Source organism: Peromyscus maniculatus, chromosome 2, assembly GCF_049852395.1.
Source record: "Peromyscus maniculatus bairdii isolate BWxNUB_F1_BW_parent chromosome 2, HU_Pman_BW_mat_3.1, whole genome shotgun sequence".
Classification (NCBI taxonomy): Eukaryota; Metazoa; Chordata; class Mammalia; order Rodentia; family Cricetidae; genus Peromyscus; species Peromyscus maniculatus.
Genome location: NC_134853.1, coordinates 140,020,651 through 140,046,097, shown reverse-complemented (window position 1 = coordinate 140,046,097; position 25,447 = coordinate 140,020,651). Strand labels below are relative to the sequence as shown.

The window sequence follows — 25,447 nt, the reverse complement described above, 5'->3', positions numbered from 1 at the left end:
GCTGCTCAGGGGCTCTGGGTTCTCTGTTTGGGGCTGAAAGGGCTTGGAAAATGGATTGATGGGCATGGTTGCTCTCAGTGAGGGCTCTTACTGGCCAAGGGCTAGACAGGTCTGGAACTTCAGGGAGAGGAATGATTGGGCAAGCTAGACCGGGAGGGAGCTCCCTCTAAGAGAAGCCCATGGTGTAACCTGACGTGGGTTCTCCATCAGTGCCTGCAGGTACCGTGCCTGCCAAACCACAACTTACAGCCAGAAACTCACAACGTTTGGCATTCTGGCAACCCTGGGCAGGGCCAAATATGTGCTCTGAGCTTCCAGTTCATTCTTGTCTTCCTTCACCTGAATCAGAAGACACTAGGGATGGGTGAGGGCTTGGGCCCTGTGCCCCTTAATGATTCTGGGTCCCTGAGTCCTCAGAGGCCCGGGAACAGACAAACGCTGAAAGCCTGGCATTATTAACACTGTGTCTGTCTGTTCTGGAGTGTCTGTGTCTGTGTGTCTGATGGCGGAGGACTCAGGAACCTGTGGTGGGGCATTGAGCTGTGGCTTTTGGATCTGTCACCAGGCTCAAGCCAAGTGGCCATGTCCTTCATCTTGGCTATCTTGGCCCCAGGAAATGGGGTGTAACTCCTGCTAGGATATCCCCAAACACATGTGTGTACATATATATGTATACACACACATGTGTGTACTCTGCTACCTCCCACCCCCCACCCTGGTTTGGACACATGGAGCTTGGGGATGGCCCACACTGAGCATGTTTTCAGGAAGTGGGGCTCCAAGGAGCAGGACTTCCTGGGAGGTTTCCCTTTGAGGGTTATGGGATGAGTTCTAAAAGCCTGGCTTCCTGACCACCACATCCCATGGAGCATGTATTCAAAATGCAAAGGACAGGACTTCTCCATCCCACAGACTCGGTCACTGGAGAAGGGGCCCTGAGTTCTGCAGGCTCGACATACACCCAAGGGGTCGTATGCAGAGCCTGGGCACCTCTGCATCCTGGGGTTGGGACTGGGGGGTGGCTTGAGTGGGAATCCTTCTCTCCCTCCAGCCACAGGAGACCAGCCCCATCCTGGCAGCACTCCATGCTCTAACCACCTGTCTCTTTGTCACTAACCTCTGTTCGTGTCTTGTTCTCAACTTTCCAGCCAGATGTTTAGTAATAAGCGGAGTTTCTTTCGGATCCACGCCAGCTGGAGACCGAGGTACCCCCTCATCTGCTCCTCCTGTCCCCTTTCCTCCGTGCTCCCCCCCACTTTAGGGGCTGGAGAGGGGGACAGGATGGGCCAAGGACAAGGTGCATGTGCCTGCCGCCTGCAATCTGCCTTGGGGCCCTAAGCCCCCTTGCCTTCCTGGGGTTGCCTCTGCCAGGTTTAGGGCATGTGCCCAGTGCCAGGTTTAGGGCAAAGCACTCTCAGGGGCTTTGAGGATATGCTGGCTCTGCTGCTGACCCCTGCTCTCTTGACTTAATTACTTCTCTTCTTCAGACCTGTTTCCCTTCTGTGGGATGGACAGGTTGAACTAGAGGCTCTCTGAGGGCCCTTCCCACTCTGACCTGTGCCAGCCTTGGGATTGGTTCCCTGCCTCTCCCACCACCCACCTGGGAAGCCTGCAGGTACCTGAAGGGGCTGCGCCCAGCACCTGTGACACCAGTTTCAGAGCCCCGGCTCTTTCAGCTGCACCACGACTACATTTGTGGCACCTGCCCCATGCCAGGCCCTGCTCTGTGCACCGGGGAAATGGCGATGAATAAAACATGGTCCGCGGGGAGCTGCAAAGAGTAATTGTGGTTCAGTGCGTTGAGCACAACCCAAGAGGGGCTGTGGAGCCGAGGTCAGACATTTAGCCCAGAAGCAGTCCTGGAAGAGGTGGCTGCAGGGGGAGGGTGCCCCGGCCAGGGAGCTGCACAGATGGAGCTCGGGAGGGAAAGAGAAGGCGCAGCTGTGGGAGAGGAGCCTGCAGCCCAGTAGGGCGTGATCTGAGAGTGGCCCCTGGAGCCACTCTGGGGCAGGATGGGGTCAGGAAGACCCCAACCACCAGGATGAGCCTCATCCTGTTGGCACTGGGGTGGCCTAGGTTTGGGGAGCCTTGTGGTTGGAGACAGGGCCAGGGCCCCTACTAGGCTTCTGCTGAGAGGCAGCCCGTTCTTAGAATCGTCGTTTCAGGCCACCCTCTAGCTCCAATTTGCTAGCTATGTGTCCTTGCACACACCACCTAGCTTTCTAGGCCTCAGTTTCCTTCCATGTAAAATAAAGGTGCTAATGGGGTTTGCTTCTGCTAAAACTGACTGGCTTCTGTAAATGTAAGTTGGCCTCATTCAACCTAGTAGGCTTGTCAGTTAAGAAGGCCTTTGGGGTGTGGCTCAGTTGGTAGAGTGCTTGCCTAGCATGCATGAGTCTGCTTCCAAGTGCTGCATAAACTGGATGTGGTGGTGCATGCCTACTGTTATAGCACATGGGAGGTAGAGGCAGGAGGATCAGAAGTTCAAGGTTGTCCTTGGCTATATATCAAGTTTCAGGCCAGACTGGACTACACGAGGTCCTATCTTCTAAATGAATGAATGAATGAATAAATAAATAAATAAAATAATAAAATAAAAGCCATACTTTTGAAAAGTAGTTTGGAAGCTGAGAAGGATATAGCTTTATGGCAGACCTCTCAAGTTCTATTCCCAATCTTGGAAAAAGAAAAATCAAAAGCTTCTGAATATGTCTGTAGGAAATAGGGGCTCCCCGAAGGTGGCGCTGAGGAGGCTGGGTTAGACCTGCCCGGTGTAGGTTGGAGGTCAGGAATGTCCCAAGGTAGAGAGGCCAGTGGTAAGGCTGTTTCCTCATAGTCCTTGAAGAGGGGCTGTGTGGAATATCACAGGGTTGGGTGTCTGCCTTTCTCAGCCTGGGCTGTGGTGGGCAGAGTTCCCTATGGCTGGGTTTTCAGGGCACTTGGAGAGCAGCCGATGAAGGGTTTACTCCCTTCCTTCCCCTTCCCCTACATCTTTCCACCCCCATGCACTAGTGCAGCCACCCCCATCTGTCCAGGCACCAACAGCCCCCCTTTTTCTATCTCAACACTGTTGACGTTTTGAATCTGATGATTCTTTTTTCTGTGGCCTACGGCATGCATCTTGGGATGGTGGACAGAATTTCTGGCTTCCACCCAGGAGGTACCGGGAGAGCACCTTTACAGAGTGATAACCTACAGTATCTCCATTGTCAGGTGCCTCCTGGTGGGCAAGACCGCCCCCAGCCGAGGACCACTGCCATAGTTCCCACACTAAACCCTGGTCCTGGGAAAAGGCAGTTTCTAAAGACAGAGAAAATGGATCCTGATGTTGTTCTTGTTTTAGGTGAATCGTTTCTTTCTTTCTGCATCTATAAACTAGGGATGGCAAATTCAAGGACCATACCAGGGGAGGCTTAGAGACCTAAAGGCACCAAAGCCTGCAGATGGACCCTGTGTGCTCCTAGGGGCCTAGGAAGAAAAGAGCTCTTTGGTGCCTACCGTGTGCCAGGTTTCTTTCCATTTTCTTTGAGCTTTCAGGCTCCAGAGAGGCTGACGTGAGCCTTTTTCTGGTTCCTGCCCAAGGAATTGGAATCCAGGGCTGCTCCAGGGGAAAACAGTGTCTTCTTGCATTCAAGAGGAGCCAAGACCTTTGACTGGCTGGAAAGTTACAGAATCCCTAAATCAGGCCAGAAGCTCCCTCCACCACCAGGGAATTAGAGCCAGAAAGGGACTTTGTAAGCCCCAGTGCAAGCCTCGGTCTCCTTCCTCTGAGAGCTCTGCCAGGTGCAAGCATAGCCTTGTACACTCCAGTAATGGAGGCCACGCTTCCCCAGAACTTCAAGAAGCAATCTGGAGTTCCAGTCCTTGGGCCGAAGCCCAAGGACTCCTCAGTCTCCTCTCTCTCAACATTGGAGGAGCAGAGGACAGGGTGGTCCTGCATGGCCTGGGTGGGTATGGGTGCTTGCCAGCATGAGGAGAGCCCACAGGAATGGGGCTGCAGAGGCAAGTTTGGGAAAGCCACACTCAAACTTCTCTTAGAATCTTTGGGGTGTGTCAAAGAGATCCCAGGATTCCAAAGAACATGATGGATTCCTTCTAATAGCCCCAAGCTCCCAACTTGTGACCTATAACCTCTACCCCTAGGCAGGGACCCACCCTTCAGGTTGGCCCCACATCTGGGACACCTTTCCCAAGGTGGCCCTGGTTTGGTCCACTCCCCCACCTCACCACGCTGGCTCTGCTCTCTGCTCCATGCCCTAGGCATGGGGGCCCTGCCTCCCACCTAATACGGAAACCAGATTCTGTTATCTGCTCAGCCCTTGATCTGAAAGACCTCAGGCAGGGGCTAGGACCCCCTCTTCACCTCTGCCTCTTCTCCAGCCTTATCTGATGTTTTCCTGCACTATGGCTCTAGACACTTGGTGTGGGAACCCCTGGAGGTGTGTCAGCTGGGGTTCTCCAGCAGGGGAAATGCTGCAGGGTGTCGGGTGGAGGATGCTTGCTGAGGTCTTACCAACAGCATAGCATGGTTCTCGAACCTCTTGGACACAGAGTTGCTCTACCAGGTATTGGTTAACTGGGGCCTGTCTGAGGGAAATGGAGGCCTCCTTCTGTTTGTCCTCCAAGGTTTGGGGGAAGTGACGGGGAGCAGGGTGCAGGAAGAGAAGCGAGAGCAAGCTTTCTTGCACACACGTGTGTTCACAAGCACACAGGTGAGTAGGCAGAAAGATGAGCCTTCCAGGTGCTCCAAGACCATGTGGGTAGGATGTCAGTCTTGGAAAGCAGAACTCAGGCAGGGAAAACCACAGGAGAACAGGTTACCACACACAAATCCTCATGGAGGGGACCAGCACCTGGTGTGCCCTGGCCATGCAGAGCCTCAGCGGGCAATCATATCACACAGCCACCCAGCTAACAACACATGGAAATCTGGGATAGAGACCTACGTTTGCAGCGTCCTGTTTATGCAGTCGCTCCAGGTCCTGAAGCCGCCGTGACCTGACCAGTGTGGGATAAGATGGCTCCAGCGGTGGGGGGAGGAGGTGTCAATGGACACATGTATACACACTGTGTATACACATGGGGGGCTGTGTACCCGGGTACACATGTGCACACACTTTCGCTTCCACAAAGCCAACCCCTGGGTACAAGGAGGCCCGGAGCCTGGCTCTGTGTGCCTGACCAGTGAGCTCCTCCTACAGTGTATCTGTGCCCACAGGGTCTGCTACCTCCACTCCCCACCCACCTACCTGGGCTGGTCCGGGGTCCTCTGTCCTCCCGTCTCTCACTTCCTTCTGGTTTCTCTCACTGCTTTCACTCTGTCATCTGTCTCCTGTGTGACCCTTATGTGTCGGGGGATGGGGATGGGAAAGAGTGGGAGGTGGGGCTGGGGAAGGGATGTGTCCCCATTGACCTACTTAGCTTCCTGTAGGCATCAGGGCCCCCTCACCACACCCAAGGAAATGACTGGTGGGAAATCCAGACCCGATAGCTAGCCCCTAGGTCAGCTTTGTCCCCACCTGCCTGCCGACCTGCTTCAGCACCAGCTAACTTGACCCTTTCCCTGGCCCGCCATGCCCCGCCAGCAGCCGGATGGGCATCAAAGACCGCATCCGCATGAGCAGCTCCCAGAAGCGGACAGGTCCCTCCAAACAGCACCTGGCACCTCCGCCAATACCCACCTCGCCGAGCAGTGAGCAGGTGGGTGAGGCGTCCAGCCCCAGCAAGGTGCAGAAGAGTTGGAGCTTCAATGACCGCACCCGCTTCCGGGCCTCTCTAAGACTCAAGCCCCGCAGCTCTGCTGAGGGTAAGCCCCAGAGGTCAAGTGCATCTGCTGGAGGGGGCGGGGGTGTGGAGGTGGGGGTGGGGTGGGGAGGAGGCTGGCTCAGGTCATCTGCTCTAGAAAACGGGCATCAGAACTTCCTCTTCGCTATAACCCAGTCTCCAGACTGTAGGATAATCAAATGAGAATCTAGAGAGGGCTTTTTGGCAGAGCACAGGATTGGAACCAGGCTTCCAAGAACTGATTACTGGCTCTGTTAATTTTTTTTAAATTAAATTATATTTTACTTATTTATGGTGTGTATGTGTCCATGTCTGTGTGAGTGGAAGTCAGGGGACAACCTGTGGGAGTTGGCTCCCTCCTACGTGGGTCCTCCGGATCAAACTTGGTCATCAGCCTGCATGCCAATCACTCTTCTCCCTGGGCCATCTCACTGGCCCTCCGTCACCTGTTTTAGATAAGTGACCACATCACTCTGGGTCCCACTTTCCCCATCTGTAAAATGGAGGCCATAGCAGTATCTATTTCGGAGAAAGATTCTGAGGCGTAAGTGAGGTGATCCTCGGAAGTCGAACAGGAGGGTGGAATTCATAGTGAGTGCCCAGCAGCAGCCAGCTCTCGGGGCATCTGGAAGGAGTCATAACCCTGTGTGCAGCTGCCCACTGGACAGTCTCCATTGCTTCTCTCAGCTACTCCGTTTTGCCTCCACCCTGTAGACATGGAAACTGAGACTCTCAGCATGTGAGTGGGAGAGCTCTTATCCGAAGCAAGGCTGGCCAAAAGTGCCGTCTGCTGTCACCTGCACCAGCCTGGCCTGATGCCGCTGTGGCTAGGGGTCTGGCAGGGGCCATTTCTCCACTGTTAGAGGAAGATGGTCCCTTTGGGTTCTAGCTTTCACTGGAACTTAGGCAAGAGGCTGCTCTGTTCTATGCCTCAGTGTCCTCTTCTGGAAAATGGGAAGGATATATGGGGTCTCCTGACAGACTCCTTGCCCCTGCTGAATGTACTGTAGGCTCTTGGTACAGAAAGAAAGGGTAAGTATATCCAATGGCAGATGAAGACAGGAAGCTATGGAGGAGAGGACAGGAAGCTATGGAGGTTGAGGACAGGAAGCTATGGAGGATGAGGACAGGAAGTTATGGAGGATGAGGACAGGAAGTTATAGAAGAGAGGACAGGAAGTTATGGAGGATGAGGACAGGAAGCTATGGAGGATGAGGCAGGAAGTTATAGAAGAGAGGACAGGAAGCTATGGAGGATGAGGACAGGAAGTTATGGGGGATGAGGACAGGAAATTATGGAGGATGAGGACAGGAAGTTATGGAGGATGAGGACAGGAAGCTATGGAGGATGAGGACAGGATGCTCCTGTTGTTCTTGGAAGGAGAGATCAGCTCAAAGCGTCTGCCTGTGCTGTGCCAAGATGCTGAGGACGGAGAACTCAGCCTTTTCCTGGAAAGTTACTTAACACCACAAACCAGTGGTTCTTTGGGAGGCCCTGACCCATGGAAGTTGCCTGGGGTCACCTTCCTCCTGTGTGGTGAGCGAAGTACACCCTCCTGGAGCACAGGGTACCAGCCTCTGAGAAGCTGTTTTCCCATCCTCGCTTTAAGGGCCTTTCTTGTAGCAGATATTGGCAGGGGCACCAGCTGGAGTTCCTACCCTCCCAACCCACCTCACTCCCAACTGGAAGAGGAGACCATACAAGACTCTGTAAAGAGTATCAGATAAATGCCTTTTCCTTGGGGCTTCCGGCCCTGCAAGGAGTAGCACATGGCATGTCCTCCAAGGCTGTGTGCATCACCTTTGTCCCAGGCTAGACCATATGTCCTCTAAAGCAGCCACCTGTCACCAGGCAGATGTCTGCCCTGCCCAGCACTAGAAGAGGCAAAAGGACATGTAACACAGAGCGATGAGAACCACCAGCCAGGAAGGCAGGAACCTGGCCTGCCTTGAGCCTCAGGAAGGTTCTGGACCCTTTCTACCTCTCTGTCCTCTTATTAGCACTGCTAAAGGACATGGGGACTGGGGGTGCTTTCTTCTCCTACCCCTTGGCCCTCATGTACCATTCCTGTTTTTCCAGAGGGCCCCTCGGAGGAAGTGGCTGAGGAGAAGAGCTACCAGTGTGAGCTCACTGTGGATGACGTCATGCCTGCTGTGAAGACGGTCATCCGTTCTGTCAGGTGAGGCTGAAGCCCAAGGTGAGCAGCTCTCCCACCTGCTACCCGTCACTGCTCCCCATCTGGGCCTGTCCTCATGGCCAGGCCTGGCACAGCTCCCAGGGTGCCAGCTGCTACCTGCCTGGAGTGCAGGAGGTGTGGGCAGGGAGCATATGGCTTCCAGCACCGTTTGCTCCTACACGACACACAACGTGTCCAGAGGGCCTGGCTCTGGGGGCCAGTGGCACAGCTGCCCATCAGTCTCTGTCCTTACACATACCATGTCCTCCCCGTCATCCCAGCTCAGCCTCTCTGCTCCTCTTTTCCCGTTCTCCTTCTCCACCCGTGTGGCAGCCTCTTTCCTTCTCGCCCCAGAGCGGTGACAGAGACCCTTGACAGGCTCTACCTACTCTACACGTGTTTTTCTTCCCAAGCTCCTTCTGTCTCTATTTCACAAACTTTCTCCCTGGGTGTCTTGGCCTCTCTGTTGCTCCTAGGACATCCTCAAGAGCAGTACTCTTCATACCACAGGTCTAGAACTCAGTGATACTGCCAGTGTGTCATGGCAGCATTTAAAAACAAAAACAAAAAAACAAAAAAAAAAACCTGAAGCTGGGCATAGTGGCACAGTTCTGTGTTCCTAACACTTGGGAGGTAGAAGAAGGAGGCTTGGGAATTCAAGGTCATCCTTGGCTACATCGACAGTTTGAGGCTATCCTGGACTGCAGGAGTTCCTGCTTCAAAAATCAAATAAAAAGAAAAAAAATATGAGACTGAATGTCTCATACTCAGGGTGATAATGCTTATGAAATTTGTATTTCAATCTGTGTGTGTATGCGTACTAGTTTGCAGGATAAGGTGTGTTTTTTATGTAAGTCTTGGTCAAACAGTTTGAAAGCCATGATATATTGGCTGCTGTGATGATTCAGCAGGGACTGGTCTCCTGTGTCCTGTAGCCATTGCCCAGTGTGGATCTGGCCCCAGCTTCCTGGCGAGGAGTCCTGGCTAGGTCTCCATTCCTAGCCTGCAGCTGGGCTCCGGAGGCCACTGAAGCTCAGCTCCCTTGACCTGTGCCCTGGCTCATGCCCCTGCCTACCCACAGCCTCTTCTTGAATTCCTTTTCAGATCAGCCAGCTGGGTCCCCCTCCCAGCTCAGTCAGGCCTGTCCTCACCTCTTTCCATACATCCTGTTTCTCCCTTTCTGTGACCACCATCTTGGACACGGTATCTGAACTGTGAGGGCACAGCTCTCCTTGGCACCCTCACAGCACCCCCTCCCCCACACACACCCAGAATGCCCCCAAACTGCTCCTCTGTCCACCTCCCCAAGTCAGGCAGTTGATGATACCACTGCCTACCCTGTCTCCAGCCATAGGAGTCAACTTAGATTTGGACTCAGAAGTCTCTTGTCTGACCTCTGGGTTGCTCAAATCTGTCTCCTCCCAGCTCAGGCTCATCCTGAGAACTGGTCTTCGTGCCTAGACCACGGAGCACCCCGGCACATTCTCTCCAGGAGTTGGCAGAGCAAGCGTGTTGAGGCAGACTGATGACTCCTCCCCAGCCCGGTGCCTTCTCCACCCAGCCCCCGCCCCTTCCTCACACTTAGTCCTGTGCCAGGCTCCCCTGCCTGTTTCTGGGAAGCTCCTTTCTTCAAAGCAGGAGCAGCTTTCTTGCCCCTGGCTGGAAAACGCCACCCAAGGCTCTGCCTGCTGAGGCCTTCCCTTCTCATGGATCCGAGCTCTCCTTTCCTATTCTTTGAACCTGGCTCTAGTCTCCCCCAACTGCCTGTACCCTCCCAGCCTCCCACCCTAGGCCTGGGCTTTCTGTAGCCAGGGATCGAATCTCCCTTTGGGTGTCCAAAACCCTGCACGCAATTGCCAAGTATGTGTAGAGTGAATACAATGTTTCTTTCCTAAGCCGACAGCAGCAGTTGGTGTTCTAGAAGCTCCGTGTCCCACTGAGCTGAGAGACAAGGGGTCCATTCCCCGCCTCCTCTGTTAATGAGGCTGTAGAGGCAGGCATATGAGAGACACCAAGCCAGTCTGTGGGTGTGCAGGGCAAAGGGGAGCCTGGTGGTTAGGTAAGGAGGCTGGGGACCCAGCAGAGGTTGTTTGGAGTGGTCCAAGCAGATGACCTGGATCTGGACAAAGGGGCAGAGAAGGGATTGGAAAAGTGTCCCCTGCTGGAACAAGAGCAACTGCCAGAGATTCCCCCTCCTCTAACAGGATTCTGAAGTTCCTGGTAGCCAAAAGGAAATTCAAGGAGACACTGCGGCCATATGATGTGAAGGATGTCATCGAGCAATACTCTGCAGGGCATCTGGACATGCTGGGGCGGATCAAGAGCCTGCAAGCTCGGTGGGTATGCAGGCGTCGAGAAGGAAGTGGGAGGGAGTTGAGGGTTCCAGCCCAGGTGAGCCGTCTGTGCTTTCTAAGGGCACTGCCCAGGTGGGCAAGGTCCTCTAGGAGGCTCACTGTCCTACACCTGTAATCTCAGCACTGGGGAGACAAAGGCGGGAAGACCATGAGTTCTAGGCTAGCCTGGGCTATGAGATGCTGCTTCAAAAGAACAAAGAAATCAGAAATCCAATCCAAACCAAAAGAGCCCTGGCTTGCAGTTCCCAGGCTGCTTGGCAGCTGAAAAACAAAACAATCTCAGTTGTAGTTCTCCGGATGAGTCCAGTCCATATTCATGCCTTGACAGCTTCCTTAGGAGGCCTGTCTCCAGGTCTGGAAGTAACTGACCCACAGTAACCACTGACTTCCCGTCTCCCAAGTAGCAATGTGAAGCAAGTTACCTTTCGATTCTTGCCTCTAGAATCCTGCATGTCCCCTAGGTCCAGAATCAAGGAAGAACTTTTATATCCAGTCCCAAATCGCCTAGAGCTTTCTTTTCTCGTGTGCCCTATTTTCTCACTGTCTGCTCATTTATTAACTCAAAAAATAACATTCGAGGTGGGGCCTGGTGGGGCCTATCTTTCATCCCAGCACTGGAGAGGCAGAAGCAGGTGGATCTCTGTAAGTCTGAGGCCTGCCTGGTCTACAGAGAGAGTTCCAGGTCAGCCAGGGCAACACAGGGGGGCCCAGTCTTAACAACAACAGCAGTATTAGTGGGGAGGGGTGCTAGAGGCAGGAGGATCAGTGGTCCAGCCTTGGCTATTTAGAGAGGTCAAAGCCAGCCTGGGTCACAAGAGACCCTGTCTAAAAGGGGGGAGAAAAGAACAAATAAAGGATTGTGGGAAGAAAGAGTGATCAGATGTGACCTCTGCTGCTGTTGGGTCGAGTAAATAAGGACTGAGTATCACTGGATTTAGCAACATGGAGTTCACTTGGGGGAGGGGAAGTCTGACTAGAGTGGCTTCGGAGGGAAAGGAAGCAGGGCTGCGGGCAGAGGGTCAAGATAACACTTGCATTGCTGTGAACTAGCGAGCCTGGAAGAGGCTGGGATCCGCTCCGGCCTTGTCCACCTTCCAACATCCCCTTTCCCAGCCCGTCATTTCTCACCTCGGAGGCTCCGCTTGTTATTTGGAGAATTCTCAAAGCAAGGGACTGGTGTCTCCCAGGCTCAGCCTCCCTTGGGCAGGGAAGTGGCCTCTTCCCACCAGAACTTCAGTCTGTCTTCCCTGTCTGCGGTCAACCAAGGGTTCTGGAAGGGAGGCACAGTGCGACTCAGTCTCTTGGATAGTTTATTTTCTCTCCCAACAGGGTGGACCAAATTGTGGGTCGAGGGCCCGGGGACCGCAAGACTAGGGAGAAGGGCGATAAGGGGCCTTCGGACACGGAGGCAGTGGATGAAATCAGCATGATGGGGCGCGTAGTCAAGGTGGAAAAGCAGGTGAGTGTAGGAAGGACTTCCATTGCTGCACAGCAATGCTGCAGTGCCGAGCTTTGGCCCCTGGGGGCCCTAGCGGGGCCCACATGCTGAGTTCTGCTCCGCCAAGCTCCCTCCCACAAACAAGCCCGGCTCCAAGAAAGCCCACTCACCCCCATTCCTGAAGGATCCCCAAGGCGTAAGCCGGTCCTAACCACGCCTCCTACCTGGCGTCCTAATCGTTTCCAAGCCCCGCCTCCTATATATGCTCCGCCCCCGAGCTCCGGCCCCGCCCCGTCCCCAGCGGCGCCCCGCCCTCGGGTCCAACACCCTCTCTAGCCTCGCTCCTCATCCCCACCCCCACCCCCCCACCCCCCCCACCCCCGCCAGGTGCAGTCCATCGAGCACAAGCTGGATCTGCTGCTGGGCTTCTACTCCCGCTGCCTACGCTCTGGCACCTCGGCCAGCCTGGGGACCGTGCAAGTGCCGCTCTTTGACCCGGACATCACCTCGGACTACCACAGCCCTGTAGACCACGAGGACATCTCCGTCTCGGCACAGACCCTCAGCATCTCTCGCTCAGTCAGCACCAACATGGACTGAAGGGCTTCTCAGGGGCTGGGCAGCCTTCGGTCTGCCCCTCGGACTCACCCCGCGGCCTCACCCCTCATACTTGAACTCGCTCCCTGGCAGGGAGAGAGGCCATACACAGTATTGAGCTGTCTGGGTGGGCGAGATACCCGATGCCAGGTACCAGCGCCCCAGGAGCACGAAATGCCAGGCCACGTGGTGGGCCGCAGCAGTGGCTGCCCGGAGGCCTCTGGACACTCCCGGACCCTGCCGGCTCCATTAAGGTCCAATATGACCCGCCTGGCCGGGGCTCTGTCCCGGGAATGAGAGCAGGGCGCTGGGGCCCTGGTCCCTGAACCAGCTTCTAGCTATGCAAGGTGAGGTCTCCAGGCCCGCCCTTCCAGGCAGAGCAGGGAAGTCCTCCTGCCAAGCCCTGCCCCACTCGGGGATGGGCCCAAGGTGCCCCCACAGGTGCCCACAAAGCACAGGACTCTGCCATAAGGTAGATGGGCACCATATATGCAAACTATGTTAAATATGCAACTTTGGGGACCCCCATGGGGTTCCTCTGCCTCTCCCGCACTGGGAGATGGGCCCCAGCAGTAGCTGGCCTCAGGCTGCTTGGCCATACCCAGCCTCCATTCTTTGGCTTATCATCCACCCCCACCCAGCATGGGGCCTCAACTTCCCTGTCCTCTCCCAAGGACAGTGCCTGGGCCTTTCTGCTCTTTGCAGGTGTCACCCAGGGGCTCCCTCTTGCTGCTGGATGTCCTACTGGTCCTCCAGACAGTTCTGACAGCACAAATTCTTGTATTTTCCCCAAACCTACTAGTCAGTGGCCCACCCCCAGGAACACAAGCATGGCCCTTTTATTTCTCCATGAGAACGCCTCACACAGTGACACACACGACCACACACACCTGGAGGCGTGAGCACAAAGCCACTTGGTCTCCTGGGCAGGAAAGGGAGCATCCAGAGGTCTCCCCAGACCCAGCCTCAGAGTTTTTCTTGCTCCCGGACAGGAGTCCTCTGGCTGCCCTGAGGACTGCGTTGGCATCCTCACAGCATAACCCAGGCCTGGGCCTCCAGACCTTGCACACCACTGGAGAGAACCCAGGCACGCACGCCCTCTTCCTAGTCCCAGAGAGAACACACTGTCCAGTGCTATACCAAGTGCAGCTGGCTCTCACCTTCACCGGCCTCTGCCCCACCGGCTCACCCCAACCGGCATATCGGCACAACCGCCCAAACACGGCAGGCCTCAGCACCAGCTTTGGATCCCCCCCCCTTTGGTTCCTCTTATGCGAGGCCCGTGCAGGTGGCAAGGGAGTTGAGGTGGTGGACCAATGAGGACACTCTCGGGGGTGCGTGGGAACAAGGGGCTGAGGCCCAACTGTCTGCATCTCATACTGGGACCTGCATGTACCAGTGCCGGGGCCTGGGTGGAATCGTGCTCAGCCCAGTCTCTGCCCTACCATCTGCATGTACCATCATGCCCTGGATGGAGCCCATCCTGGCTCGTCTCACTCGCACTGCACCGTCCCCAGAGAGCCACTCCACCTCCTCAGAGACAGCTGCCCAGAGGGGCTGGAGAATAAGATTACCCTGTGACCAAAGGAGACATGGGAAGAAGAAGCCCTCCCTCCTTCCACGATCGAGGTTCCCCCACCAACCCCGTTCTCAGATGTGCAAGTACCTCACTTTGTTAACTTATTAACTTATTGGTTTCATTAAAGTTTTCAGTAGGAGGTGATTGGTCCTGGTTGTGGTCGGTGGCTGAGGGCTGAGGCTCCTGATTTGATGGTAGAAATGAGAACTGGAATTATTGTAAGCCATACAGGCCCAACTCCACACGGCCCAAGGAAAAAGAAAAGACACATTGTCCCGGATAACTGAAGCATCTAGGGGAATAGATTTGACTTCACGGACAGGTAAATTTAGGTGCTGGAACATTTGCTAATCCCTCTGCTCGGCCCTCCTCACAGCCAGGTGGACCACTTGTGAGGATCAGTGAGAAGTGAATACTACGTTCCTGGTGGTTTGTCCTGTCAGGAAACCAGAAACAGTGGTAGGGGACTTTTTGTTTGTGGGGGGTTGTTTATTTTTTTGTTTGTTTTTGAGACAGAGTCTCTGATCATATCTCAGCCTTATGGCAGATAGTAAGGTTTTCTCTTTGACTTCTAATAATTTACATAATTCATTTTGTTCATTTACACACAGAAGCACTGGTAATGAGGGAAAAAAGAATGTGGCTGTTTGTACATTTAGAATCAGGACACAGCCAGTGCACCCAGCCCTTTACTTTTTCAGACAGGGTATTTAGGTATTTATTCAGACAGGGTATGTAGCCCAGGCTGGCCTCAAACATGCATTCGACGCTACTCCAGCACACACAGCCTTTTGTTCGGTCGGCTCTGGGAAGAGAGAGGAACCAGTCACTGGAAGCGTTCACTGCTAGCATCACTTCAACTTCTAGGGAGATTTAGGCCAGATACCTAGGGCTCCTTAGCCACGGGATTCCCGTGGGGCGGGGGCATGATAAGCAGTGAACAATCCAAGTTATTGTCAATATTTCATCATGATTCTCCAAAAAGGCTCAGCGGTAGGAAAGTCATGTCCTTCCCCTTCTTCATAGAAGCAAAGGTCTCAATAAACTTAAGCCACCCGGGAAGCACCACCCTGGCGTTTATGGATCTTGCCAAATGATACTTACCACCCAGAGGGCTTCCTCCGGTCTATACCAGCTAGTCTCTAATTGTCAGAGTGACCCAGGTGATCTGAGAGATGGGATATTTCTTCCAAATTCACATCAGACCCAGAATGTTACTTATTCCACAAGGAGGATTTACAATGGAGAGCTGTGGTGCAGGCAGAGCAAGGAACAGAAAATCCAGGGTTACCTAGAGAAAGTTGTTGGACACAGCAACCCTTCCTGAAACAGCAAAAATGTAGGAAGCCATTGGGACCATCGAAACTCACAAGCGTGGTACTGGCGGTGTGGCCCAATGGTAGAGTCCTTGCTTGGCATGTTCTAAGTCCTGGTTCAGTTCCTAGCACTAACACACACACACACACAGACACACACAGACACACACACACACACACACACACACACACACACACACACACACACACACACACGGACAGACGGACAGACGGACGGAGGGAGGGAGGACAAGTTTTGGAGTTTGGAGATACGTAAAGGAAGTTCTGCTAAGGATACAGGGAGGCCTGCCTAGGCATGCACATCGACCACAGAGCCTTGTGGGAAAGAAAGTAAAAACGTCTCTGCATCTGCCTTCTGATCTTTCCCTGCTATTCCTTTTTTTAAAGTCATAGTGTCACAGAAGCTCTTGGAATCTAAGGATGACAACAGACCCCCCCTGAACAGTCAATAAAGGTACACATCAACCCACACGTATCAGACAGCCATATGACAGTGTCCACCACCAAATAAGACAAAACTATGCTTCACACAAACAAGATCCTTCTAACTCTCTCCCTGCAAAAGAAGACACAAAGTCCCACAGCCTTTTAAAAACTATTTTATGTATTTGTTTTATTTTTTACCTATATGTATGTGCCTGTCTCTGTGGGTGTGTGCATGTGAATGCCCCTTGGAGGGTAGAAACTCCAGATCCCCCTGGAACTGGCACCGAACTTGGGTCCTTTGGAAGAGCAGTGTACACTGGTAACGACTGAGCCATCTCTCCAGCTCCCAAACCTCAGTCTAACAAAACCGTCCATCTCCAGGAACTAGCCAGCCAATCTTATTGGGCTGGCGTTAGCTGCTCTGACTCAGTGGCAGCCCTAGTGCAACCAAGCACGGACCTCACACTACGATCTCTTAGAAGACTGTTCACAAAGGGACCACCCTTGTTCCAAAGGGAAAAAGAACTTATGCTGAGCCAAGTATAAGTGACCCTGGTTCAGGGATACAAATTCAGGTTGCCCTGAGTGACATCTTTATTGTGGAAGCGGTTACATGAACTTTTATAGTCATAGACCAAAAGACAGTCATAAATCAATGTGTTTGCCAGATCCATCCCTAGGGACAGCAGGTGGATGGGATACAGCGAAGCCGCGGGGACGTCTTTGCAGAGGTGTCAGATCTGATCTGATGTCATTCTTAACTTTTGAGTTGGTGGAAGCTACTTAGAGGTGACAGTTTGCAAAATTTTTACCTAACAGACACAACTTTCTTTTTCCTTCTTCTTCCTCTCTTAGTCTCCCTCTTCCCACTCCCTCTCCATTCTCCCCTGCCTCTCCTTCTCCCTCTCCCCTTCTTTCTTCCTCAAGCCCTCCCCTCCCCACTTCTATCCCCAGGGTTTCATGTATCCCAGGCTGGTCTCAAACTCATAGCTAAGAATGACCTTGACTTTTCTGATCCTGGTACCACTACTTCCCAGGATGCACCACTACACTCAGTTTATAAGGTACCTAAGCTTTTCATGTATGCTCGATAAGTACTCTGCCAATGGAATTAGTCCCCAGCCCAGAGGGCAGCAACTGTATTAGTTATTTTTCTCATCCTTTAAACTGCAGCTGCCAGAACAACTTAATAGAGGAGAAAAATTTAAAAAGAAGAATGGCGTATGGTTTCACACAGTGTAGTCTGTCCTGGTAGGGAAGACTTGGCTGAGTTCACAGCTTCCGGAGCATGTGTTTTTTTTTATATCTTGTCAGAGCAGTAACCAAAGACCTCAGGCTGGGAGCTGAGTTCTTATGACTTATAGCTTCTAACTCTCAAGCCCTGTTTCTGTGGCCGTGTGCGTCTGCAGCTAGGCTCCATGTCCAAAAGGTTCCACAATCCCGCCCCCAAACAGCGCCACCCTCTGGACCAAGTATTCAGACATACAAGCCTGTGCAGGGCATTTACATTCAAAGCGTAACAGTGATAAATGGCGATTAGATTAAGCGGACTAAAGATAGTACGAGATAATTGTGGCTCTTGGTCTGCAGCATTCCAAACTCCACAATCAGGGTTCTAGTCAGTCAGTCTGCAGAGTCTTCAACACAGATGTGGCTTTTAAAGGGAACTTTAGTTCATGGAATAGGGAGGGGGGGGCAGGAATAAATTAATGCTATTGAAAAATAAAACAAAAAAAAATTAATGCCACAACATCCCAAGCAAAGAAGAAAACATGAATAGCTATTATAGACTTTTTTCTTTTTTGGTGGTAACTGATCTTTCATAGAGACACGTTTCTTTATGCAAACTATGCCATAGCTGGCGTATAATTTATTAATCTTTACCTGCTCCCCCTCCTTTTTTTCCTTTGCCAATCTCTCTGTTGGTTAGGGGTTGATGGTTTTTTTTTTTATTTTATTTTTATTTCCTGTATTGCCTCTGTGTGCACCTATGTACCACACACATGTCTGGAGCCCACAGGGGCCAGAAGAGGGCACTGGATTCTCTGGAACCAGAGTTGCAGATGGTTGTGAACCATCATGTGCGTGCTGGGAACCAGGTCCTCTGCAAGGGCAATCAGTGCTCCTAACCACTGAGCCATCATCTCCAGCACCTGGTTAGGGTTCTCTATGTGATAAAGTGACCTAAATTATCTCTGAAGGGTCTGAATCCTTAGCGGTCCTGCATGGCTTGGGTGTCATAGCTTTTCGTTAACTTTTAGTGTTATCTATGGAAGTACAGTAATCATGATGGGTTGGCTGCAGGATCTACTCTAGAGACTAAAACTGTGGAAATTCAATTTTCATTATAAAAGAGTATAGCATGACTTACACACATCCTCCTGCATGCTTTAAATCACCTCTACCCTATAATCCCCAAATACAGTGTAAATGTTATATGAAATAGTTGCTATACCGTGTTGTTCATGGAGTGATGAGAGAAAATCCTGTACATAGCCAGTATAAATGCAATATCTAGCTACTTGTCATCTATCTATCTATCTATCCATCTATCTATCTATCTATCTATCTATCATCTATCTATCTATCTATCTATCTATCTATCATCTATCTCTGACACCGTCTACTCTGTGTATCTGTAGACAACCACCTACATACCTACCGTCTATTTATCAGTCATCTATTTATCATCCTATCTATCTACTCGTCATCTGTCTCCACAGTTGGTTGGAATTATGGATGCAGAACACACAGATACAGAAGACAGAGGGCTGACTGTCAGAGGGGCCTTAGTGCGTCCCCTGGATTCCAGACGTAGCCTGCCTTGCCCTGATGTGTAGCCCCTCAGCTTCCCCTTGTAGGGAGCAGGCCATGCAGCCAGGACATTAACTCTTCCTTTGATTGCTGGTTATGTGGCCTGAGGAAGTCAAATGACATGAAAACTCATCCCTCCCCTTGAAGATGAAAACTTCCCATGTAGCAGGGGCCAATATTATAGGAGCCAAATGGAGAAGCTTGGTAAATAGGTATAGTAGATTGAATAATGGCACCAAAAGGAGGAATTTCTAATCTGTGTAGACTGTCACCAAATAAGGAGAATAAGGAGAAGGGTGGGAGGGGGTATTAATAAAATTTTTTTGTTTGTTCAGTACCCCCCTCCCCCCGTCTCACTATGTAGCCCAGGGTGGTCTCAGAACTCTTTAAGGCTTTTAGAAAATAAAACATTTATTGACGTGTGTGTGTGTGTGTGTGTGTGTGTGTGTGTTTGTGCAGGAATGTACACACCCCATCCACAGCATGCATGTGAAAGTCAGAAGATAAATTACAGTAGTCACTTCTCTCCTTCCACCATGGGGATTGAACTCCTGTCATCAGGCTTGGTGCAAGCGCCTTTACCCACTGAGCCATCTCTCTGACCTAAAGCCTCAAACTCGTGATTTCCTTGCCTTAGCCTCTCTGGTGCTGGGATTGCACCCTGAAATTTAGGATCCTGACAGGAGAAAATTGTCCTTTGTTAAAGACAGACCATGAATGTAATTAAATAGTGTGCCTCTGTGTGTGTGTGTGTGTGTGTGTGTGTGTGTGTGTGTGAGGTGGCGGTAGTGGTGCTGCTGAGGACCAAATCCAGGGCCTCTCACATGCCAGGCAAGCACTCAGCCGCTAAGCCAGACCTGCAGTCCCATGACTGTCTTTAAGAGAGAGGTAGGAGGAGAGCGCACTCACAGAAGAGCAGGTGAGTTGAAGACAAACAGAGGCAGAATGATGAGGACGCCCTAGCAAAGGAAGGCTGGCAGCCACCAGCTGGAAGTCAAGGAGTGGATTCTCCCCCAGTGCTCTGGAGGGAGTACCCATGCTTTGGTTTAGACTCAGTGAAACTGGCCTTGGACTTCTGCCCCCAAGAACTGTGGGAGAATTTGTGGTGATGTTTCAAGCCACCAAGTGTAAAGTGTCTCATTGCAGTAACCACAGGAATCGATACTATGGCCTGGTGAGATGGCCATTCTCATGACCTTGTCTTCCTGGAAGCTAACATCCTGTGCTTGTCGGTGAGGATAAGCCAGGCCCCTCCATGACAAGAAGTGTCCAGTGGGACCCACATGACACCAGGTGTGGGGGGCCCACTGTGGAGGGGGGACATATTAGGTCTTTCATGTTTGCCTCTGCTGGTAACAGATGAGATGTGTTGGCGCTGGCCTCATGAGTCTTGGTGAGGTAAGTCCATGTGTTGGACCCACAGCCTGCATTCTGGCCACCGTGTCTGAATTGTACATGGCTGTACTGAGACAGCACAGGAAGGGTCTGGAGAAAGGTGGGTTGCTAGCCATGGAATGCGCCATCTTGTCTGGCTACCGAGAGCCCCCTCTGACATGAGTCCTTTTCAGTAAGATTTTCTTTGAAACACAAATATCTTTGAATTTTGTGCCACAGCTGAAAGCCAATCTGAATTCCTCTTCCCGTCTTCCTTATGGACAGTCCTTCAGTTCTGCACTTCCCCAAACCTGGACCATTCAATCTAACTGATATCCACTGTCCACAAATCAGTGTCCACCCATACTTCCTGTCATCTCTCAATCCAGACAAAATGGACAACCAAGCAGAAAGAAGGCAAACCTATAATCCCAGCACTTGGGATGTGGAGGCAGGAGGATCAGAAGTTCAAAGTCATCCTTAGCTATGGAGTAACTTCAAGGCCAGTCTTGGCTATATGAGATCCAATCTCAAACAAACAAACAAAAACAACAACAACAATAACAAACAAACAACAAAAAACAGGACCAGCAAGATGGCTCAGTAGGGCCAGATGTGGTGGCATCGATTATTCAGGAGACAGAGCCAGTGTATCTCTATGAATTTAAGGCCAGCCTGGTCTACAAAGTGAGTTCCAGTCCAGCCTGGGCTACATAGTTAGACCCCCATCTTGGAAAAAGAAAGGAAGGAAGGAAGGAAGGAAGGAAGGAAGGAAGGAAGGAAGGAAGGAAGGAAGGAAGTAGAAAGAAAGAAAGAATGCTCACCAGGTAAAGGCACTTGCCACCAAGCCTGATGACCTTAGTTCAATCCTAGAACCCACATAGTAGAGGGAGAGAACTAACTCACGCTGTCCTCAGATTGTCCACACCTGTGTCAAGGTTCACACACACACACACCCCTCCAAACATAAAACAAACAAAAACATTGCCAGACAAACAAGAACCCTGAAGAGTGAATGGGATCTAGCCAAGCATGGGAATGAGGTCGGTGGAGACTGTGCTAGCTGGTGGGTATAGCATGTGGAAAACCCAGACACACTAGAAAACGCGGCAATGGAAGAAACATAAAGAAAACCCCATGATAAGGCTCGGATTGTAGGGGAGGGGGCTGCTCAGGGAGGGAGGTCAGGATGGGACGTTAGAATTGGGGGTTGAGAACTTATGAGAGTTTGATATGGCCCTGCTGCACACTTGTGATTTAAGCACTGGGGAGGCAAAGGCAAAGGTGGGAGTTAGAGTCTAGCCTGTGCTACATAGCAAGGCCCTGTCTCAAGAACCCTAGGGCTGGGACTGTACGTAGCTTGGTCATAGAGCATTGCTTGGTGCAAGGCCTTGGGCACAGGCACACAGTCACACTCACAGATTTTCAGTTCATAAATCATCCCAAGGAAGCAGGAAGCGAAGGATTAGTTCGAGTAGGAGCCACACTGAGGTAGATTTGTACTTTTTAAAAAGTTTTCTCTCTAGGATGGCAGGTGGGTTTTCGGGAACAAGGCTGGGTGTGGGAGGTGGCAGTTAGGGACCGCTACAGGCATCCAAGCAGGGATGTTAGCAGCCTGAACAAGTCCCAAGGCGGGTCACTAATTGAGTAAATGCCTACTGGGCACCTGCTATATGCCAGACCCTGGCTCGGCACATATGCAGGATGAATGGGCGCAGGGGGATGAGTTCCAGCCCTGGGGTCACCCAGCTCCTGGGGGAGACAGCTGCTCCATTAGTCAAAGCACAGCTCGCTGTTTGCTGTTTCTCTTCTAGGTTTGTCTGGCTCAGCAAGGAGAGTTTGCAGGTGGCCATGGGAGTCCCTGAACTACCATCACCTGGAGAGCAGATACGATTTTTTAGCTCGGTGTGTCATTTATCTATTGCTGTGTAACACCGTGACTCTTAATGACTTAAAACGACGATTGCTTTATTTATTCTTGATTTCGTGGCTCAGCAGTTCCGTCTTGGAATCAGCTGAGCAGTCTTGCTGGCCTCACCTGGGATCACTAATGTTCTTGTAATCATCTGGCATCTAGCCCGAGGCTGGTTGCTTGCTGTGGTTTGACTACGTCCCCCAACGGTTCATCCACTGGAAGCTGCTCCAACTCTATGGCAGTGTAGAAGTGGTATAGAGCATTTTAGCAAGAGGGGCCTTTGTGGAAAGTAACTAGGTTCTAGGGAACCACCCTCAGAAGGGATTAGTGAAGGTTTTCTGGGATTGGATTAGTTCCTTCCAGATCTAATTAGAATTAGTTGGGAGCCTGCCATCTCCCCTGAATCCTTCTCCCACATAAGCAGCTAACATGCTCATGTGTATTCCCACTACCATGATGTCATTCCCAGTGAGGCCCTTGCCAGCATAGATGCCAACACTGTACTCTTGTGTATCCAAAACCCTGAGCTCCTTCTTTTATATAAGTTCCCCCTTCCTTTATACGGTATCTAGCACCCAGTATTTTGTTACAGCATCAGAATGGGCCAAGATGATGACCTAAGATGGTTTATATGTCCAGTGTTTCATGTACCCTCGTTGGTCCACAGGTTGGATTGTTTATCTGACCCCACATAGCTTCTCATCCTCTTGTAGGCTAGAGTGGGCTTTTGTTTTGTTTCATGGCCAGAGCGCAAAAGCAGATACCTCTCCAGTTGTACTAAGCAGCCTGGGATTGCAATGTGTTAGAGCTCAGCTCATGTGGATGGCCCTCTGAAAATGTTGCAATTTTCATGCTCTTGCAGAGCGATGAGAACCATACTGCATATTTCTTAAGTTAGATGACGTCATGCTCTTTTGACAGGCCCTGCGATAAAAGAGCATCTTTGTCTCCCCTGAGAAGCTGGAGAGCACACCTTGCCTTGCCACCCACCTCTTGTGGGCAACAGGATTGTGAAGGCTGCCACGGGGGTGCATTAGTCTCCATACCAGATAGCACAGATCTGGCAGATCTGGCAGCAGACCTTTATTTCCCCATGGTTCTGAAAGCTGGGAGTCTCAGATCTGGGGACAAGCAGAGTTGGCTTCATCCTTAAGCTTTCTTCCTGGGCTTGCAGTATTTTCAGTTGTTTCTGCAAGAGCCTTGCATTCTTGAGTGTCTGGTGCCTTTGGTCTCTGCTTCTTTTAAGGACACTATCCATGTGGCCCTTGAACCCATAACAACCCCACAGAGACTCAGTCACCTCCAAATCCTGTCTCCCAATACAGCTGCATTTTCAGGTTCTAGGGATTAGAACTTCAACTTGTGAGTCGTGGGGAGCTGCAAACTTCCCCATCCCACCTGGAGCGGCCTTAAATCCACCTTTGCGCAAATGTTCAGGGGCTGAGGGCTGCTTTGCGGCTTGCTCTTCTTGCCAAATGTGGACACATGAAGACATCATAAAGCCAACCATTTAAAAACCTTATTTGGGGGCCGGAGAGATGGCTTAGTGGTTAAGAGCACTGGCTGCTCTTCCAAAGGACCAGAGTTTGCTTCCCAGATCAGGTGGCTCACAACCTTCTGTAACTCCAGCTTCTGGCCTACCCCAGCACCTGTGTCTCACATGTATGTATCATGTGAAGGCACACACACACACACACACACACACACACACACACACACCCTATGTACAATAAACAATACAACTATTTGGGTGTGGTGGCACTTTAGTCCCAGCACAGAGGCAGAGGTTCCAGGCCAGCCTGATCTACACAGCAAGTTCTAAGCCAGCTAAGGCTACATACATAGGGAGACCCTGTCCCAAACAAACAAACAAACAAATGAAATAATGATAATAATAATAAAAGTACATCTTTAAAAACCTATTTGTTTAGACCTAGAACCTGTGCTATAACATTACATGTTTGGAGCCCCCATATATCACATGGTGTCAGTGCAAAGGTGGCCTCAGTTCTAACCATGCCACAGGCATGGAACATGCGCCCGGCATCTTATAGCTATCCAAATAAACCAGGTCTGTCTCCATGATGCATGGTTTACCTAGCGATTAGAGTAGTAGTCTACCAAATCTGAAAGTCTGTGCGAAATCTTCCACGGCTCCCCTTGTGGGGCAGGCAGCTGCTGATCTGTCTCATGGCAGATCTCCTGGAGAGTTCGGAGACCATGGTGTGTGGAAGGTACAGGGAGGAATGTGCTGGGAAGATCCACCCAGAAGGAAAGGGAGGGAGAGGGAAGGGCTGGCAGGGGGAGACATCAATCTTATCTGAGATAAGGAGTGGGCTTGTTTGGCAGTGTTATCAGAGGCCTGTCTGACAGTGAGGCAATTTTACTAGAAGCAGCGACAGGGGAAAACTCATATTGTACCTAATGAAAGATTTTTCCCAAAGCCTTCTACTCATCTTTGGTTTTGTCCCTAATGGCTTCTCTGTGCATTGGATACTTCTCCGCTCCCCCACCCCTTTCCCAAATAGCCTAAAAATGGGTGGAAGACATGGAGGATTTCCCAGGAGGGGAAGTTGCTGGGAGGAGGTACCCAAGGCTCGAGCCCAGACTGCTGCACCTGCTCAGAACTGAGTGGAATCTGCCTTACATCCCCCTCATGGCCCAAGACTCCCTCAGCTCCTCTCCTGGTACCAGGACCTCTCCACTTTCTCAGGTGTGATGTCAGCTAGATGGAGGACAAGAAACATCGATTATTTCCTAAGCTGTTATAACATTTGTCTATGGTGTGCGTTGCGGGGCCGGGGCAGACATGTGGAAGTGAGCTGACAACTTGCAGGACTTGGTTCTCTGGTTCTTCTTTCCATTGAGTGGGGTCTGGAGATCCAATTCATGTTTTCACTTGGTGGCAAGTGGACTCACCTGATGAATTGCCAACGTGTGTGTGTGTGTGTGTGTGTGTGTGTGTGTGTGTGTGTGTGTGTCACACACATGCATGTGCAGAGGTCAGAGAAGGTATCAAGTATTCTGCTCAATCACTCTCTACCTCGATTCTTTGAGACAGCTTGTCTTAATGATCCTGGAGCTGGATGGGTGGCCAGCAAGCCTTTGCAGTTCACCTTCAACAGTGCTGAGGTCACCCAGCTTTCTACGCAGATGCTGGGATCTGAACAGGTCCATAGTTACACAACAGCACTCTTACCCACCGAGTTCTCTCTCCAGTCCCTGAAAGATACATTTCTTGTTTGCAACCATCAACATACTCCACAGGAGACAAGGCAGGTAGCTGCAGGTAGATGCAGGTTGGAAGAGAGCGGAGCAAAGCCAGGTGGGAGTGATTGTCTGCTACCCAAGAAACATCCCCTAGTCCCTGTTATGTGTCCCCACGGCCACAAGGGGTCAGTAAAGACCTTGGGTGTCGCAGCACCAGCCCAGAGTTAGGAAACAAGCTGGGCTCTGGGGTCTCAGACACCCTACCTGGAAGGGTTAGAAGGTACGGGCTGTGTTCTCAGCCCTTCATTTTTATTCCAGTTGTTTGTTTTTCTCTGACACACATCCAGCACTGTTAGAGCCGCCGTGGTTGTGGTCCCAGCCCCTCTTGAGAACTCCCAAGTCCCTGCTTCCCCGGAGTCGGCAGTAGACTACTGTCTAGATAG

General features: G+C 51.5%; 1 protein-coding gene across 3 annotated transcripts in view; it reads left to right on the top strand.

Annotated features, from left to right (window-relative positions):
- Kcnq4 (potassium voltage-gated channel subfamily Q member 4) overlaps positions 1–14,067 on the top strand; it is a 50,520-nt gene extending 36,453 nt beyond the window's left edge. For all 3 annotated transcript variants that reach the window (XM_076564968.1, XM_016005818.3, XM_076564969.1), the window contains 5 exons: positions 5,586–5,806; positions 7,864–7,963; positions 10,165–10,296; positions 11,644–11,773; positions 12,140–14,067. In XM_076564968.1, the coding sequence (XP_076421083.1) occupies positions 5,586–5,806; positions 7,864–7,963; positions 10,165–10,296; positions 11,644–11,773; positions 12,140–12,352 (796 nt within the window). In that variant the 3' untranslated portion in view covers positions 12,353–14,067. The remainder of the gene's footprint in view (positions 1–5,585; positions 5,807–7,863; positions 7,964–10,164; positions 10,297–11,643; positions 11,774–12,139) is intronic.
- The last annotated feature ends 11,380 nt before the right edge of the window (positions 14,068–25,447 follow it).